The following is a 20,241-nucleotide window of genomic DNA, read 5'->3' on the forward strand; positions in this document are numbered from 1 at the left end:
CAATATTGTGCTTGCAAAAACGCCCTGCTCTGTGTTGTTGGAATGATAATCATAACAATATCTTTGTTGTTTGCACATTAAGAAAGCAGAGTTACAAATTGCTTCGCAGAACATAAGATAATTCAACGATGGGTTTCTTTACTTTGACAAATGCCGGAACGTATTCATCCTAATTTGGAAAATTGCCTCATTGTAACAGGGTGTAATAATAGTGTAGCTTTATCAATGGTGCCCTTGGTGTTTCTATGCTTTTGTTGTTCTTCTGTTTAGTTTTCTCTTTTTACAGAGAGCCTCAGAGTAGGGAAGTGTAGTCCCATGGGAAAATACATGGAAACATGGACTATTAGAGCTCTACCTTCAGCATTCATGAGATGAATTAGATCAAGCCAGGAATTAGTCCAATGGAAAAGGTGTTGAGAATAAAAGTAGATTATTAGCCTCTCTATTGTGATTAGGGTGACCACCGCGCAGTGGGACACAGCGCGCGCGTGCATGAGGACCTCCCGTGCGCGCGTGCAATTTTTTTGCGCGGTTCTGGGCGGATTGGGTTGGTTTTTTTTCCAGTTTTTGGTTTCTTTATTTCGGTTTTAGGGTTAAGATTAGGGTTAGGTTAGGGTTATGTTATTTAATTCTTATTTTTGCCTGATTTTACCGATTTATTATAAAAAAAAATATATATATATATATATTTTTTTTTCATATCTTTGATTTTTGGGACATTGCTCTGCTTGTGCGGGACGCGGGACAGAGGGTCCAATTTCGGGACTATCCCGCGAATTTCGGGACGGGTGGTCACCCTAATTGTGATCAACTAGAGTCTCGGGGGGCTACCCTCCGTGTCCTTCTGTCTGTATGTATTAAGTAATTAAAAAATTATAATAATAATAAAAAATACATGGGGGACCCCCTGGGAGTCTTGGGAGCCGCGCGAAACATTGCGGACTCCTTCAGACCCCATATAGATCCACCATCTTGCTCCCTGTGGCTTTTGGTTTTTCATGAACCTCCTTGCTTGTTTCTGGCGCTTGTTTTTCTCCAAACTGGCATCCTAACTGGCAACCCGACTGACTGCCGAGTCGGTTCGGGTGACTGTTAGAGGCTGGCGCGGGTAGCTAATAATGTATTGTTTGGGATTTGCATGGCACAGAGATGATGGACATATTACCGTGAGTGTGGTGGGATAGAGACGTGACCAAACAAAAAGGTAAGCAAGAGCGGGGGTTGAAGCGAAGGACGCGCGTCTGTTGTTGTTGTTGTTGTTGTGGCGATGCAGAGATTTCAATGGCCGCCGCTTCGTGTTGCTTCGGCTGTGGCCGTCAGCGTTCGGTGATGCTCATGGTAAACGGTGCTAAATTGTTTCCCCGTCCGCTGTGGTCGTAATGTGGTGAGTAGAATGAATTATGTTCCGAGGAGGTAAATGTGTAGTGAGCAATGAGAAGTACCCTACGCCACCCGTAAATTCATCGCGCACGTTGTGGCTAGTGTGGTGGTGACATATGATATGTAGTTGTTTTGTTTAGTCCAATCAATGGTGTGGTTATGGCATCAGCGGCGAGAGGTCCAAATGAATGGAGTGGGTGTGGCGTCAGTGGCGAGAGGTTGAAATGAATGGAGTGGGTGGCGAGAGGTTGAAATGAATGGAGCGGCGAGAGGTAACAATTCAATTGTAAAGATAGATGGCCATGAATGAAGAAAACCAGTAACCACCACGTATATGCAGTGGAGAAGTCCATTTTAGTGTGACGAATTGTCAAAAGTATAACAACAAATAAAGGATTTGTGTTAAGAGTCATAGACAATTCATAATTCAAAGCTCTCTATGTTATCAACTTTTTATCACTGATCAAACTGTGCTCTGAAATATGTTTGATCAGAGCTGAATACATTTCTTGGTTTTGAGGGATTCATCAGAGAAAGCTGACTGCAGGGAAAGCGTCGTCCTTGTTACCAGGGCCATAGATTCGGGTGTAATACATGCAGAAATGGATTGTAAATGCAAAGTGTTGTTTAGAAAACTCTCATTATGGGATCTTTATTTTGTACAGTATGTTATACTCTGGTTTAATTAATTACTTTATAGCACTCTTTGACTAATTGGGTAGTGCTAAACCAGCAAACACATTTTTAGATGAGATTCCACACCAGTCCCAACTTCACAGAGATCAGCGTAATGACCTGATTGAACATACTGCTGCTTGTTTTGTGAGATGTTGGATGCTGTGGCAAATACATGAAAAGATTCAAATGCAGAATGAGCTAAAACAAATAATACTGTAGATTGCGTTTCTACTAAGTTGCTACTGTCACCTTTCTTTCTTTTTTTTCTCCTTCTTTATTTATTTTTTTAATCTGTGAAGTAGACATGACCAACAGCCTCAGGTCAGGTCTTCAGTTTGTGCTGAAAGCTGTCCTTCCAAAAATCTTCAAATTGTTCAGAAGTATTCACCTTATTCCTGGCCATGCCCAGGAAGTAGGTAGAAAGGTAGGGGAGTAGGGGGGGTGGGAAGCCTCATATCAAGGGGTTTTCTGTTTGCCAGCAGCGTTGCATAGACCTGGCCGCTTGTTTCTCTTGCAAAATATGGCAACACACTGATTACCTGCATTACACCTGTAGCCTACTAGGGAGGAAGTGGACAGATATTGAATGAAGCAGAAAAGGGCAGTGGCGCCGCCCGGAGAAGGGCGAAGAATAAGGTGAATACATGAATTCCTTTTCTAGGTCTTACTTGTGTCTTCTTCCAAATCCCCACTGCTTTGTTAAGATACTGTATGCTACCATAAGATAAAATACTATAGACTTTTACTGTCCCTATGGGGAAAATTATTTCTGCACACAGCGCTGCTGTACAAGTGTATTACACAACCAATGACATTATACCTAGTGCATCATAAACACAGAGCCAAAGATCATTACACACACCATGACAGATAGGGACATTCACATGGAAAGAAAACACACCTGTTTCTTTGCTTTCAGAGCAGTAATTGGTGAGGGCATGTTTTATGGTTGTTGTTTTTACCAGGTTGCCAAACCTGGTCTATATACACTCGCTAGTATACACTTTTTCCTCATTTAGGCTGGTCCTTTTGCGTGACTTTTGCGTGACTTTTTCCTCATTGACTGGTCATTTAGCAAATGAGAGCTCAATGTCCTCTCAGAATATGGGATCTAAAGACGACCCACAATACTGTGTTCAGCCCAAGCTCCCAGGACCACGGTAGAATAGTGAAGCGGTCAAGGCTGGTGGTCAAATCTGAGAATGCACTTAAAATGCTACTGCGTGTGCATTTCCCATTTGTGCACATGCTCATAACTCTATGACGCTGGAGAGAGCAACCTGGTATAATATGACTGTGTCATATCTTGTTTTGCTCTTCTTTAGTTTACATACTTTCTCCTCTATTAGATAGGATAGATGCCCCAGCTCATGTGACCATTGGCAGAGCATGAACGCACTGTTCGGTTGATGGTCATATATCGTACAGCAGTGGATCTCAAACCTTTTCTTGTCAATGACCACCAAATGAATATGTATTTGGCCGCAGACCCCCATCTGAAAATATTTTGTGCAGGGACTCCCATACAAGATTTATATTGCTAAAATGTTTGAAAATTATTTAAAGTTTTTTTTATTTTGTTCAAGTTTTTTTTTTTTTTTAATAACAGATCTACAAGCCCGTTGTGAGCTTGTAGATTGGCTATGTATTGTAGATTTTAAGTGGTAAAACTGTTGGGGACCCCCTGGAACCCCCTCAAGGACCCCTGGGGGTCCCTGGACCCCCTTTGAGAACCACTGATATACAGAATGTAACAACATACATGCAAGTTGGATGATATACATTTTTGTCAAAACTGCACTGATGTTGTAAAATACAGTAGATGTATTGTAGTTTGAAATACATTACATTACATTATAAAACATCTGGTTGATTTTTTTGTTTGTTTGATAACAGTCATATGATATGAGTTTGTTAACAGTCATGAATATCCATAGATATTGCTGGTTGCTAATTCTTTATTCAACTGTAGATTGGCAAAAGTATGATGCATGCCAAAAAGACAAAATACACAGTCATCTTAATATGCTGACATCAAGGTAATTTCAAATTGCATTTTTACTGTGTTCAACTCCCATTCTTCTCCTTGAGCTCACTGTGAGCTGTATGACCAGAATGTACAGTATGTACACTGCTTTCCGCATGCAGTGCTTTGATCTTTGGGCCGTACATCCACACCTCCCCCACTCGCCTTCCTTCCATCGTTGCTTGCAAAACCGCAGCACCACAAAGGATATGGCATAACATAAACAACTGTAATATCAGCTAATCAGAGGGGCAATGTTACGTTAAATCACAAAATTAAAAATAGCACAAGAATCTCCATACACAGGTGCAAATAATGGCTTCAGGGAGAGTGAAGCAAATTTAAAATTGTAATGCGGTGAGTGTTTCAGCACATTTTAATGAATCATTAACAAGCTTGAAAAAGCAAGGGAGTCGGCCTAGGAAAAGTCAATAGATGAGTATTCTCATCAATAGTTTCCATTTGATCAGTGGGAAAAGTGTTAACTACAGCGACTGTACCATATGACTGCTTAATTTATTTACATTTCAGTGACAAGAGATTTTCGGCTTTGGGATTTGGTGCCAGAATTCCTCCCAATTATGAGGTATGTGTTATATTGGATAACTATTAGTTCATTCATATTCATGTATACACACATACTGCGCAGTACGCTCACATTTTTATATTTTAGAATTATGAACCATGTACACAGCACCTTCAAGCACCTCATAGTGTGCTATTGATTATAATGTATGTGTTGTTATTACTGCTGCTACACAGTTGAGGAACCTAAACCAAAGAATTGTACTCTTGTGTAGTCATATACATATACAGTATAAGATAACATAAAAATCTTGAATCTAGCGCTGGTATTTTCCAGTGCCCTGGGACCATGCATGTTGGGATAGCTGATTTGCGTGACCTATTTACTGACACAATATGTCATTCTGTCAAAATGTAACATTTAAAACTCCTAATTGAGTTTATTTATATTCATACACGCCGTCTATTTAAATATCACACTGCCTTGGAGAAATAACGTTTTGTGAGGAAATTACAATATTGGCTTCACATGTTGATAGCCAGTAGTCATAAGAATTCATGAGGTAAAGGCAATAGTGTTTGTTTAAGAAAATTGGACATTGAAAACGCACGCACGCACGCACGCACGCACGCACGCACGCACGCACGCACGCACACACAATCCCTCTACATTGTGATGACATTCTGTCTGCTTAGATACCTTCCATTAACTCTAACCGCTGTAATAGCATAGAAGGTGGTTGCTAACTGAAGGGGCAATTGATAATAATGCATTCAATAATTAATTGCATAACATTAACTTTGGCAGTGATTGCCATGGAGTGAAATTACCGTTGCCTTATTCTGAGCAATGGGGTGACAGCCAATTATTTATGCTAACCAAGTGTTGCATATTCAACATATAGGTTAATGAATGTTAGCCCTTTGTGGATGTTCAAAGGGCCCCGACATATCGAAGATTGAAAGCCAACATGAAAAGCCATATTTCTCATCTACAAAGCACTGTTGTATTTAAAGGTGGTGAGAGGTAGTGCAAAGTTAGACTTTCTAGCCTTGTAATACTGTATGTGAATAATCAATTCAATGTGTTCAATAATCAATCCAAATTCATCACGGTGTGATGAAAGACCTTAATGGTACAGTTTGAAGGCTGCTGTGAACTTTAGAAAGGCAAAAAGTGCATTCAAAACAAGTGTCAAAGAGCCCAGAAACATTAGTGACATTAGTGACATTAGTAACATTAGTGCCTATATTCAGCATAGCAGAATCTGATCATTTGTATTTGTCCACCCACAGGTGTCTCATGACTTTGCTATTAATTTCAACACAGAGGATGATGAATGTGAAGGTGAGTGACTTCTCTTTATGGATATACATGTGAATTCACTTTTATTCATGTGCAATAGTTTATTCATGTCAAGGACATACTGTACTACAATTCAGTGATTTCATTAACTTGGCACACAACGGATCCCTATCTACTTTACTTAAATATTCAAAGATGTCTCCCCATACTTGCATTCTGATAAATACTGTGCAAGTTAAAGCCCTGTATGTTGTAAAGCCCACTGTCTTTGGACAAGGCTTGAAAAGCTCTTGGAGAAGGCACAGCTGGCTTGGTCTCAGTGGCCCTCATTTATCAACGGAGCGTAAAAAATGGCTTACATTTTTCCATATATTCGGACGTACACCAACGTCGAAGTCACATTTATCAAAGGATCCTATACAGCCGATCCTAGCTTACATCAGGTCAGAGCGTTGATAAATCTCACGTCTGAAAACGAGCGTCATTTAAATAACAGGCCCTTAAATATTCACAAAATGGCCCGACTTCACGACATGAAGAACCAGAATACGACCCAAAAAATGCATGAAAAGCCAATAAAAAAGAGTTTCCCCCGCTTGCCTCGCCTCGCCACACACGCACACGCCCCTCTCTCTCTCTCTCTCTCTCTCTCTCACACACACACACACACACACACACACACACACACACACACACACACACACACACACACACACACACACACACACACACACACACACACACACACACACACACACACACACACACACACACAAGCCCGCCCAACTTTGTCTTTCATGTAATCCGTAGCGTAGCGGTACAATCTTTGTTGTTACTGTACATAGGCAGGCTTGTAGCCTACATGAATGACATATTATGTTACCAATCACATCGCCATGAATGGAATACGTTTGTATACCCATTTATTTAACCCATACCGAGCAGTGCGTGTTCGAGTTACACTAAATAAAGCAGTCATGAGACTAAGGCGGAATGCAGTGATCCCTTGCCGCCACGTTAATATTGGAGCGTCGGGTTTATATCCTTAACCCAGCCAGGTTGTGTAGCCTACATAACTCTCTATGACATCTAACTCCATAACATAGGACAAGCTACTGTAAGTTTGTAGACCTCACTGTCCATGAAAAGATGGTCGGGACTCCCGAAAATTCTCTCGCAGAAGCGCTCGTATATTTTGAAAATAGCAGATCTACAAGCTCACAACGCGTTGCGATGCGACCTGTTGTGAGCTTGTAGATCTGCTATTTTCAAATGGCCAATGCAGCCAGATCTGCAAGCTTAACCGAATGACTGTTAAAGCAGTTTGTTTAAATTAGTTTATAAAATGATATATTTTCACAGCGATTATTTATTAGTGTAGATACATTTTGGACTGGATTATGTGTCCAGATGCCTGTCAGACAGTCAGACAATGCTGCTCCGCAGGTCTACAATGGAATAAACGGGCGCAGCCAAAGTCAACAACTGCTATCGACCAGACGTGAGATTTCAGCGTACGGTAGGATGAATCCAACGTCAGGATATATTGATAAATGCCGAAAATTGCGGTGATCTCGCCATACGCCCATTATTTGGTCTGCACCGTGTTGATAAATGAGGGCCAATGTGTTCAGCACTAGGCTGAAGACACTATTTTATACTTAGTCATATGATGGTGTCGCACACAAAATTTTGTATGGTGTCACACACAAAATGTTGTATGTACAGTATATATATATATATATATATATATATATATGTAAAAAAAAATGTGATTTTGTTTAATATATATATATATTCATATATCAATATAATAAAGTGCTCTGTAAGTGAAAAATATCACTCTACTCTGTCATAAAAGAAATGCCATGTCATCCAAAATGTATCTAAAGTGTCTTAAGAGAAATTGATAGATAGATAGATAGATAGATAGATAGATAGATAGATAGATAGATAGATAGATAGTGACAGACAGACAGACAGACAGACAGACAGACAGACAGACAGACAGACAGACAGACAGACAGACAGACAGACAGACAGACAGACAGACAGAACTTAATTGATCCCTGTTGGAAAATTCAGGTGTTATGCATGAAGCACAGTACTGGTAATAGTAAAGATATAAGAATAATAAAAAATGAATGAAAAGTAATAATAATTACAGAGGGGGGGCGGGGGGGGGGACATGTTATGCCAGAACACCTCTCCAAGTTCCACCACATTTTGCCCTCAAAATCTATGCCAAACTACCAGTGTTGCCAGATGTACGATAAGTATCGTATTTGTACTATAATTTTACCCTCTGTACGATATACGATCAATAATTCCCAAAAATGCCCAAATGGACGATAATTTCGCCATATCACAAAAAAGTGTGTGAATTTACTAAACTAGACCATACCCGCTGAAGTACGCAGGCTAAAGTAGTTGCAAACATGGGGTTATTGCGCGTCAACTGTGTGACATCGTGTGCAATGTAATGGTGGCGAATCGTCCCCCACCTCCCCCACGGCCGCGCTAAATCTGACCCTAGATCCGTACTTGGAGGCATTAAAAACACCGGTCACGTCTTTCCAGTCTAGTTTCAGGCTTTTATTTGTGAAAGGTACAGGAAGTTGCCTGCTCCCACGCAGCATTAAAGTGATTTTTTTTTTGTCAGGAGTCTCAAACAAGGTTGTTTATTACACTAAATACGCTATTTTTTATTATTATTACATATTTACACTACACCTGTGATTTATCTTTTTTGGCAGTGTACAATGTTTTCTTTCAAATACGATAATTTTAAGCCTCCGGTAAGATAATTGAACATTTCCCATCTGGCAACACTGCAAACTACTAACCAGCTAATAGTGTTGCACTTACTTTCCTCCCTGGCAGTCAGTCGCGGTAATGTCCATATTATATACTCCATTCAGAGGTAGTGCTAGGATTTTAAACTGCCGGTCACCATGTCCAGAATGATTACAATTTATCGGACATCTGATAAAAAATAACGGACATAATCCGTTTTTAATACATGAATGACAAGCAGGTGCGTAAAAGGAACCAATAATAACAGTTAAAGTATTACATTTGGGACTGAAAACGATTTGAATGTAAAGGAGCAAGATATAGGAAATAATTACAGCGCAGGTTGCGTCCGTGATGCGTGCGTAATGATTTGATTTTTCAACAAGCTGTTGCATCATTAGTTTCACGGTAAAGCATGTTCTTCAGAATAATGAGCAATAGTCTAACAGTCGAGTCTGCGCAAATCATAATGTTGATTGCTTCATCTGGCCAGCAATGAATCAAAATATAGGCTACTAGTACTCACCATATATGGTCATATAGTGACATAATTATATGTCGGGAGTGCGTCCATGCATCTGTTAGATGCAACTTTGGGAAGGTTGAATAATCTTTTGTGGTGATCTTAATCTACAGTCTCCTGACTCCTCATAAACTGTACTTTCATGTACTTTTTTCTGCAAACTTCTAAATAAAGTATTAAATCAATCAATCAATCAATCAATCAATCAATCAAAGAATTTAAATTCAAGTGGTGATATTTGTTTTTGGGTTCGGACCGTGTGTGAATTCCATATTCCTGGTTTAACCACGTTACGAGACCTAACGCTGAAATGGACAGCTGTTGATCCCTGCTTCATCTTCAATGAAATGCGTGTGCACTGTTCTTGATTCGTGGCGAGAGAGAGAGAGAGAGAGAGAGAGAGAGAGAGAGAGAGAGAGAGAGAGAGAGAGAGAGAGAGAGAGAGAGACATATGGGACAAGGACTGACAGACACACAGATCTCCATAATTGGCCATACAGTATCTCAATATCTGTCACATCGGCAGTATTTCTAGTAATGTACAATCTATCACCAGTAAATATGAACATATGAATATATGAACATACATCGCCTATGAATGGATATAAGACTGACTGATATGGAAATGGGGTATATGGATAATACAGTGTATGAACAGTGAATCTAATGAGTAAATATACAATGTATCAACACTGAAACGTTCACAGCCGTTATCAATAACAGGTATCTGTCATAGTGCTGAAGTGTACATCCCAGTAGCCATGTGCGAATGTGCCAGAGTCAAGCAGGATGCATTAATCCAAGATCAGAACAGAACAGAACAGAACAGAGCATATGGAGGCTTGGTGGTGGAGCTTGATGGCTCCTGGCGCAAATGTCTGTATAGCCAAGGCAACCTGTACTTCAAGAGCTTGTCATGTCAAGCTTTCCTCTGGAAATTGGCTCCCGCAGGTCACACATACTGTACACGGCTTGCACATACAATCTTGAGTGCTTTTAGCCAAGTGCTGAACACACTAAAAGCCAGCAAATCGTCGCTGGAAATCTTGTCAGATACCGTTACTGTGCAGGAAATGGAAAATATATATATATTTTCTAATTCATCCAATTGTAAAAGTGTAGTCACAAGCTCTTGTTAATATTTTTCATTGGATACATTTATAAAACCCACAGTGACGATATTTCAGCCAGGGGGCTTGAAGTTGCAACCTGACACATTGATCCAATGATTGCATTTGATGTGGTCTTCAGACAGCTTTTAACTCTCCTCTGCATGTAGGCTTTCAAAATGTACTTAACTTTAACGCAAATAGAAATTTTCCCTGGTATTATCAAACATAAACATGAATATAAGCAAACAAACAATATTATTTACAGAAAGAAAATTACATTATTAAATCATAGTATTGAGTTCTCAGCCATAGTGTACTATGATGGCAAACACTGTCTGCTACCTGTATACTAGGGGTGGGACGATATATCGATATCGCGATATATCGCGATACTTTCTCCCGCGATAAATAATCGATATACTGACGAAAAAAATCTATATAAAGATATTTCTTTTTAGTTTGTGATACGTTGTTTTTCCGACTCTGTATTTGTGTAATGATGATTTTAACTGTTTGGTGCTATTTTATGTGTTTATGAATTGAATACAAGGACTATCGTGATATATTGTTGGTGAAATTTCATGCAATATATTGTGATATCGCAATAAATCGAATATCGTGATATTATTGTTATCGAGGGCCTAATATCGCCACAGATATCGTATCGTGAGATACCCATATCGTCCCACCCCTACTGTATACTAAGTCGGCAAAAAAGACTCCATACTGTACTGTCAACAAACATTTTTTATTTCAGTGGTACCCTGAGCAGGTAGTTCCATACACCCAAATAGTTACATGATTTATTGCACAAATACTCCAAAATGATTCTGTATTTATAAAGCAACGTTTTTACTTCGAAGGCAACACCGACTATGCTTCTTCATCTTGTTATCCTGTAACATCAAAGATGTCAAATTGACAATGACACTTTGTACCTACCCTTTACGTTTTCTGAAATGAAAACGTTTTCAGATTTGCTCATTTGCTCAGTGACGTGTCGTGTTTTAAGTTTTTTTTAACACGGTTTGTGAACTTTATCCTCCATGTTCTCTTTCATCAGAGATCCAAGGAGTGGTTGAGGCTTACCAGAATTGCCTTCCCAAGATCCAACTGTACGGCCCCACCAATGTGTCTCCCATCATCAGCAGGATAGCTAAGCTGGCAGCAGGGGATGGGACCATTAACGATGCCTCTGTGAGTCCCGTTATACTATTAATAGAGAGATGTAGGTTTGCTGCTGTTTCCACCGGTGAGTTTCCTGGTTGAGCAACCTCTGCTTCATCTCAGTGTTTATAATTATCATACCCCACAGGAAACAAAAGGAATGAAAACATTATAGAACAATCCCTTATTCGTTAATCTGTGGCTGGAAATATTTAATTAGTGATTATAATTCTCTTATACTTTCTCATGTTTTAAGCTGGTTCCACATGAGCACCTCTGAAATCCTTCAATGGAACTCAGTTTAAATTGAACAGAGGCTAATAGGCTTGGATTGACTCATATGTAGTATTTAATTTCCCTCCATGTAATTTCTGTCTTTCCTTCTGGCGGTGTGGACATTGCATTTTAAATGCTTCTCATACGCACATGGCCCTCGAACGTCATTGCTGTCAGCTCTTCCTTTGATCAGCAAATTCATTAGTCCTTTTTGATGTGAGAATTAGTCATATAAATATCTCTGTTGACCCTGTATTCATATTCACTGAATTAGACTTTTTATTATGGTGATTGAGCGTGTTTTAAATTTCAATCGACATCCCAGGGGGGTGTGAAAATTGCACCCAGGAGACAAAAAGTTTTATTTTTCTTTTCTTTTTTTCTGAAATGCAAAATGGTGAAATGTGTTCGCCTAGCGACTCGCTCTCGAGCCTCACAAGCTACCTGCTATGTTGCTTACACCTCCCTCCAGCTGGACTGGAGGGAGGATTCGTCTAGGGATCCATACAAGATAGAACCGGCCCTGTGTAAAATGCTTCATTGATTCATAGTGAAAACTGTGAAAGTGAAGGAGATTGTTGTTTATTTATTGTTTATTGTTCACTACGGATCCCCATTAGTCCTCACCACAGGGAAGACTACTCTTCCTGGGGTCCAATCATTCACACTTCACAATCCAATTAAAACATAATACAACGGAATTCTACCATTACATAGTTAAAACAAAACTAAACAAAACTAAAATGATTGAATGTCTTCAGAAATGAATGTCTTTACAAATGAAGAAACTACAAACAAAAAATGATATATCCAATTACTTATAGTTCAAACATTAAACAAGCTAACTTCAACATAACTTTCCTTCAATTTCTTTTTGAAGCTTGATTTATTGTCCATCCTTATTACAGTATATGTGGCGGGAGCCCATTCCAAGGTGTTCCTACTCTATACATTACCGCTCTCTTAAGCACATTCGTTTTTGGTATTAAAGGCGGAGTAAAGTGACCACCCATAGCCTGTCTGGTGGCATAGCCATGGCTAGTAGTGATGCGCGGGTTGACCCGTAACCCGCGGGACCCGCGGGTCAACCCGCGGCGCGGGTGGGTCAAGTCAGAATTTCAGAGGCAATTATGCGGGCTGCGGGTGAGCGGGTCAGCCGCTCTCACACGCAAATTATTATTTTTTAAATCACATGCTCTTGTTTTGTCTTTATTCCTAATAAGAATAAGAATAATAACAATAAAACTGTTTGAATACACTTGGGGATTATTTTCTAACCATGATTTTACAGAATTATAGGTACGACCCGCGGGGCTCAACCCGGCCCGCGGGTCGCGGGGCGTGTTGAGCCATAGATTTATATATGGGTTTGCGGGGCGGGTTGAGGCGGGTTGGGTTCCGTGGCGTGGCAAAGCAAAGCAAAGTTTGTTGTTTACCCAGGGTGTCGGACTAAGTACGAAACTTGTTTCCAGCCGGACCCTGCATGGAAGCCTTGCTCAAGGGCTATTCAGCGGTGATTCATGATCGATGTGATGAATTGGGGAATCGAACTAGGGACCTTCCGGTATCAAGGCCGCCCCTCTAACCACTAGGCGGGGCAGCGGGGGCGGGTCATGAAAAAACCCGACCCGCGCATCATTAATGGCTAGTATTGGTGGGTTGTATCTGTAACAACAAATGTGCAGGTTTACCAGTATGACAGATGTTAAACAGAAATGTCACAAGGCTACAAGCCAACCTTTGATCCACTCTCATCCAAGACAGAGCAGCATGCGTCCACTCAACACTACTCCTCCCAGAGCAGCGTAGAGTGAGGCGTGCTGCCCTGTTCTGAGTGAGCTGAAGTTTGTCCAAATCCTTTTTTGAAGCACTGGACCATATTGTTGGGCAATAATCAAGACTAGAGAAAACTAGTGATTGCAATACAAGTTTAACTGTTGAGCCAGTCAACAGATGTACTCCTCATTGAAATATTGCTACTCATTTTACATTTGCATCGATCAAAAAAGTGTTTAATCAATAATCACGCCCAACAACTTGGCCTGAATGGAGCTGAATGAGCTCAACTGAATCAATCATTTGACATAGATGCACCTGGAAGTACACTGATATGTTTATCACCACACACTGATGACAACAATATGACATGATACTGTAAAATACTCTTGTCCCCTCCCAGCGATACCATATACTGCTAATCCTCACGGACGGCGTGGTGACAGACATGGCAGACACACGTGAAGCTATCGTACGTGCCTCCTACCAGCCTCTGTCTATCATCATTGTTGGTGTGGGGAACGCTGACTTCACAGATATGCAGATTTTGGATGGCGATGATGGAGTCTTACGTTCACCGAAGGGAGAGCCGGTCCTCAGGGACATAGTGCAGTTTGTGCCCTTCAGAGACTTCAAAACAGTGAGTGTTCTCTCTTTCTTCCTCACTCACACTTGAGTCACACCTCCACACCACCACCATCATTATCACATTCACTGGGCTCCCAAGCTGTGGAATGACCTCCTTCCATCAGTCAGGACCACACTGTCACTTCCCATCTTCCACCGCAGTCTGAAAACTGCCCTCTTCAGCAGGGCAAGCTTGAGGTACCCCCACCCCCATGTGGACTTCATAAAACACGGCATATTCCTGTCAGGTATTTAAAACCAGTGTGCAGTTAAAACCAACATTGTGTAAATGTAGGTTTAGATAACGTCCACACGCGATGAAACAATGGCAAATAAACAGGTTACATGCACTGTATGGATCATATGCACACACTGCTCATTGGCAATTTCACTCTGAAACTGGCAAATTAGTTAAATCTTTCAGAATGGTATCCATTGGCCCTTCAATAATAGCTTTCACAACAGATGTGGTTAGAGAGAAGCTTCTGCTTGACTTGCCAGTGCTATGGACAGCTTGTCCTGGAGCACGGGCTGTTCAGAATATTAACTGCATGGAAATCAGTGGATGATGACCCATGGAGATGGTACCATACTATTTTAGAATAAAGACCTCTGTCCTACCTGATGGGAATAGATTTTCATTTTCATATTGCTGTCTTATCTTGTCTTACCAACTTTTGAGTTAAGCTGTTGACATAAACTTTATTTCCAAATATGCAACAACAGCACAAATGCATCAATCCACTGACAAGTTCACAGTATAAAGATTAGCCCCTCCAGAGAATTCAGTGTCGATTGAGTCACTTGCAAATTAGGCTGTGCATTGTTTTGGAATACATAAGCAGCTCAATTTAAATCAAACAAATATTTTGCTGTTTTCAGCAATAGCTTCTGACTGTGGTGTAATGTCATGATGAAAAATGCAAATGCTTAAGGCCACTTCTACTGCATCCACCGTCGCATATGTACGCGTATATGTATGTATGTATACACACACACGCACGCACGCACGCACGCACGCACGCACGCACGCACGCACGCACGCACGCACGCACGCACGCACGCACGCACGCACGCACGCACGCACGCACGCACACACACACACACACACACACACACACACACACACACACACACACACACAAAAACACACACAAAAAAAGAATACTCTTGTCCTATTATGTCTAATGCCAGCTGCATCATCCCAAAGCCTATACCGCTTGTGCAAGGACGTGCTGTGATTGGCCAGTAGCCACTTTTAGTGGCAGTTGGGGCAAACCCTCACCCCAAAACATGATTTACGATTATATGCCTATCAGTACATAACTCTGTTTTTGTAGGCTAGAGGCAGTTCCACGTGCATCACAGAAGTGGGGCGTGGTTTTTGGTAGACGAGAGGCAGTTCCGCGTTCGTCACAGAAGCGGGACGTGGTTATAGCACAAGCGGTATAGGCTTTGGTATGTCACTGCCAGCTCGATGTTCTATGGTATGAAGTTAAGCTCTTCTCTGTCTCTGTCTCAGGCGTCACCCGCTGCCCTGGCCAAATGTGTCCTGGCGGAGGTACCCAAGCAGGTGGTGGAGTACTACATCCACAAGGCCATTCCTCCTATGTGTCCTATAACTGACTTGCCCACACCCACCCTCACCCCAAATGCCAACACCCCAACAGAATAGAAACTCTGTATTGGGTACCAGGGTGTAACCACAATCAAGTCCATCAGAGAGATGGAGAGGAAATGTATAACTTGTTGTTTTGGACAAGAAGAAGAATTCTTTATACTGTACAAGTGTTGTCATTCATTTTATTCAATTCTCACTCTTCACAAGGTGTTTACACAAAGACAAAAAACTAGAACCTTTGGGATGTTTTATTGTGCTCAGATTGGATCCACTCCTTCTGTCCGACTGTGTGTTATGATAATCCTACTGGTTGAACAGCATGAGTGGTCGAATGTCCTGCTATTTGACGATGCATGCAGGCCAGGCACGCAGTTTGATCCATCAAGAATGAAGGCTCACTTGATTTCACAGCCATTGCGACTTGGCGCATCAACTGTTTCTCAATGCCTTCCAAGACCGTTCAATGCTTCAGTCTGCCTTTCTTCTGTCCGATATCATCTGTAGTGTCTATTTTGCTCCTTTCTGTCTGGCTTTGTGGCTGACAAGGAGAAGCCATCTAACAGGATTCAAATTTTAGAGACTGATGCTTTCTGTGCGGTTAACTATTTGCTCAATGTTGCACCTTACCTTATAGCTTGTTATCGGAAAAATTGTGGGAAATGGTTCTTTTGTTACCATATGTTCTATTTATCTTCATGTCACACTTTTAAGACATATATAATGACCATAAAGTAGTTTTATCAAAAGACTGCAGTTGAACTTATAGAAACATTATGACCACAATTTGTGAAACAAGATCATTTATAAGTTTACCATGGCCTGGCTGTATATTTGGTTTGGGGATTCAGTGTTCTCTAATCTTATCTTACTGTATCTTATCTTAAAAGATAAATCAAGCATAGGCTACTGCAGATCCAGAAAAACTGTTAAAAAGTCTAAGTTTGCTTTTGTTTCATTTGAAAATCCCACAGGCAATATTAAACAAACAGTACTGCTTAACAATGCAAAAGCAGGCAATTCCATAACGAGATTTGCATTTCCACAAGCTTAAACTAGGCTATGCATGAAGGAAAATTCAGCAAATGCATAGTGCTAGCATGGCTGTTTTATGTTCATGGTTGTGACACAGGGTTAATGCCTATGACGAATTTAGGTTATCCAACATTAGATCATTGTTAGTTAGAAGTCAGCAACTACAGTCATTGCAAAGTAGTTTGCTAAAAACAAATAAAATAATAATAATCTATGTTCCATGTTCCACATTGGAACAACGTCGCTCCCATGTGGATCTCGGACTTTGTTTGGCCACTGATCAGCCTGTGACGTCAGTCATATCTAGGACACATCTACAGTAGGACGTATGACTCCAAATTTGGGCAAGATTTCAGCCTGATCAGAGCACCATTGACTTCTATCATTAACTTTAAAGTCAAATATTTCAGTATAAGTATAAAACATGTGGGGGAAAAATAGCTGAGGTACTAAGTTTGCCTAAGCATGAATAGTATGGCACTGATTGGTCCAGCAGTTTGTGAGTTAAGCTCCGGATACACAGACCAACCCTATTATAGATGGCTAGAATCCTGCAGAGCCACGCTGTAATAGTCTAAATGTATTTAATTAATTTAATCTTTTTCATTGAGGCCCAAAAAAGATTGCCAGTCTATGACTGAGACTGCACCCCAAAAAACAATGCAGAGCAAAGGAAGTACTAATACTGAACGTATGTGTTAATGGACGTGTACTTGAATGTGTCATAACTAATCTCACACTTGAGACGCTTTCTAAAGCCCACAGCCATTATTTTGTTTCTAAACTTTATAAGGTGTTAAAAAGACATCTGGCATGCACCATCTGGCTGTATGATTTCATTTGCAACTCCATTAACATTCATAAGTTGGCCTGTTCAAGAAGACATAACCTTTAGAAATGTTCTTTTTACTGTTTCAAAGATGCTCATCTTTCAGTGGAAATGGTGATGAATACAACGTTGATTAATATAACGCGATGTGCTCACAAAGGTTGAGTCACAAGGGGGGGGTTGGGGGGGATGTATGTAAAGCATATAGGCCACCACCCAGGTTGCATATGAACTCTGCAGCAGCACTGAGGCCACTGCTGGAAATCACCCCAGCCCAAACATTAACGTAACTAATAATTGGGCCGCGCGACCCGGAAATGACCGTAATAATCCTATAACGGGATTTTTGGGTGGCCCAGCAGCCCACTGGCCCAGTGGCCCACCAGGCATATGCCCGGTATGCCAAATGGCCAGTCCGCCCCTGGCGAGGTGCCAATAGATCTGGGAAAATGTTATTTTCAGGCCTTGTGAATATCAAAGAAATTGCACAATGAAGCTTTAGGATTTGTTATACATAATTATACCTAATAGACCGATTTGAGCAGAACCCAACCACGCTGTCTTTCACAGTGATAGTAAATGGGACAAAAAACTATCCAGGCCTTGAAGACTCTGATGCCTCTTTCTGCCATTACTTCTCTGTACTTTATGCTAGCTCTCATGTATTACAGGGACTTTGGTTTGTTCCTCAGAACTATGCCATCTTTCTCCAGATGCAGGGCAGACCGCTTTCTATTCGTACGCTGCTTTCCGAACTCCTTTGAAGAGCCTTTCCCCGCTGTCACTGTGGAGCACAAGCTGGGGTCGATTCAGCAGGCCCAGATCTGGAGCCATACTCAATTACCTGAATGATCCCAGATAGACTTTGATCTCAGAACTGAAGCACAGCACTGCATGTGACATGGTGGGAAATCAATGCAAAACATTTGCAAATAGTCCACATAGCATTTTGACATTGGTTATTTATTATGTATTATTTTATGTGTGATGTGATCTGCTTTTTAACCACAGCACACCACAATGTCTTATTTAGAGACGTTACAGATTTTGTCACAGAGTTTGAGGATTATTAATCTTCAATTGCAGCATGGAACCAAGACCAGACCTGATATTATGCGTGCCATAATTGTGTATATGAAATCAACATAATGTTGTTCAACGATTGTTCTTTTTCCTTTATTTTTTTACATTCTTGCTGTAAATGTAACAGCTGACGCCAGCTAATATTTCTATTCCTTGGAGGTAAAAAAAATGACTTGCTGAAGGCAAAATGTTCTGCCTCATGGTGATTCACTCCTTATGTGTGCTCAGCTGTGATACCTTACTCTGTGTGCCCGCAGGCACAGGTCTTTGTCACCAATGGAACATCTTGCTGGATAATGATATTCACCAGCTCACTTGCATCAGTTTATTGCTCTGTAGAATTGATACTGCTACATCTACAGTATATAAGTGATTCAATGGCCGACCGCCAAATTTTGAACAGAAACTCCGTTGTTCCTTTTTCCATCATGTTAAAGGGGTATATCATGTCATTCCAGTTCATAATTTCATGGATTTCATGAATGGACTTGATGCAACATTACTGTACATTACAGAAAATATTAACTTAATTAAATAACTAGTCCAAAAATGACGGTCTCCTTGTGCATTAGAAGGACAATATCAGTCACCAGAACCAGGGATGTGTTTTTTCACTGAGTCAAACGTGATTAATGTGGAGTTCAATGGGCTTATATAGGAGGGGTAGTTTAAAGTTAATGAGTTTAAAGTTACTGAGTGATGTTCTGAGGGATGTTCTGATGATCTGATCAAATCAATATGAAATATCTAAATATTGAATCAAGCAACTTTAAAAAAAAAATAAAAAAAAGTCTGGAATGCCTAGACATGAAAATTACCCACTAATTGTTTTAAAGTGAAATAGCCCTTTAAGTAACACCTGTCAGATGGAGAAAAAAAGTGCATCCACTATTTCCAAATTAGGATTTTTTTTGTGTGGAGAAATATACAGTGATGATTTGAAATATGTTATACAGCGATTATTTGAAAAATAACTAGCTTTTAATTGGTGTGAACATTTAATTAATTCAGTATATTTTTTCAGTTGAGACACCCCCACAATGAGCTGTGTGAATATTTGATGTCATTGTCACTGGGTTTGCCTGAACAAAATTAAGTTATGGTAACAGATGAGGTAACAGTGGTGTGTGGTACTTTAATATCTTGATAGATCTGCCCCAATGTTTTTGATTTTCAATGCTTCATGTTGTACAGGTTTGACACAAGGCTATGAGTGAACATGTACAGGTACAGGTGTTACACAGTATCATGGTTTACATAAATGGTCAGTGGAGAACAAGTCTCCATTATGAGTTGTAGGCTAAGAACGGTATTGACAAAATTGGTATTAATGTCTTTATGAAACTTAATTTTATTATTTGTTCTATAGTGGTACAAACAATAATAACATATTGGAGGCAGACAAAAGTTTACCCAGCCATCCTGGGATTAAGAGAAACTTGGTGAGTCATTGGTCTGCTCATTTCTCCATCCACTATGAGTTG

General features: G+C 40.4%; 1 protein-coding gene across 1 annotated transcript in view; it reads left to right on the top strand.

Annotated features, from left to right (window-relative positions):
* The window catches only part of cpne7 (copine VII), a gene marked incomplete at both ends in the record, with an annotated part of 50,248 nt that extends 34,381 nt beyond the window's left edge, over nt 1-15,867 (top strand). The window contains 5 exons of the mRNA XM_084079794.1: nt 4,616-4,670; nt 5,906-5,957; nt 11,410-11,543; nt 13,969-14,205; nt 15,715-15,867. Of these exons, the coding sequence (XP_083935920.1) occupies nt 4,616-4,670; nt 5,906-5,957; nt 11,410-11,543; nt 13,969-14,205; nt 15,715-15,867 (631 nt within the window). The remainder of the gene's footprint in view (nt 1-4,615; nt 4,671-5,905; nt 5,958-11,409; nt 11,544-13,968; nt 14,206-15,714) is intronic.
* Nucleotides 15,868-20,241: the final 4,374 nt, after the last annotated feature.

The sequence above is a fragment of the Gymnoscopelus microlampas genome, assembly GCF_963454915.1.
Source record: "Gymnoscopelus microlampas genome assembly, chromosome: 1".
NCBI lineage: Eukaryota > Metazoa > Chordata > Actinopteri > Myctophiformes > Myctophidae > Gymnoscopelus > Gymnoscopelus microlampas.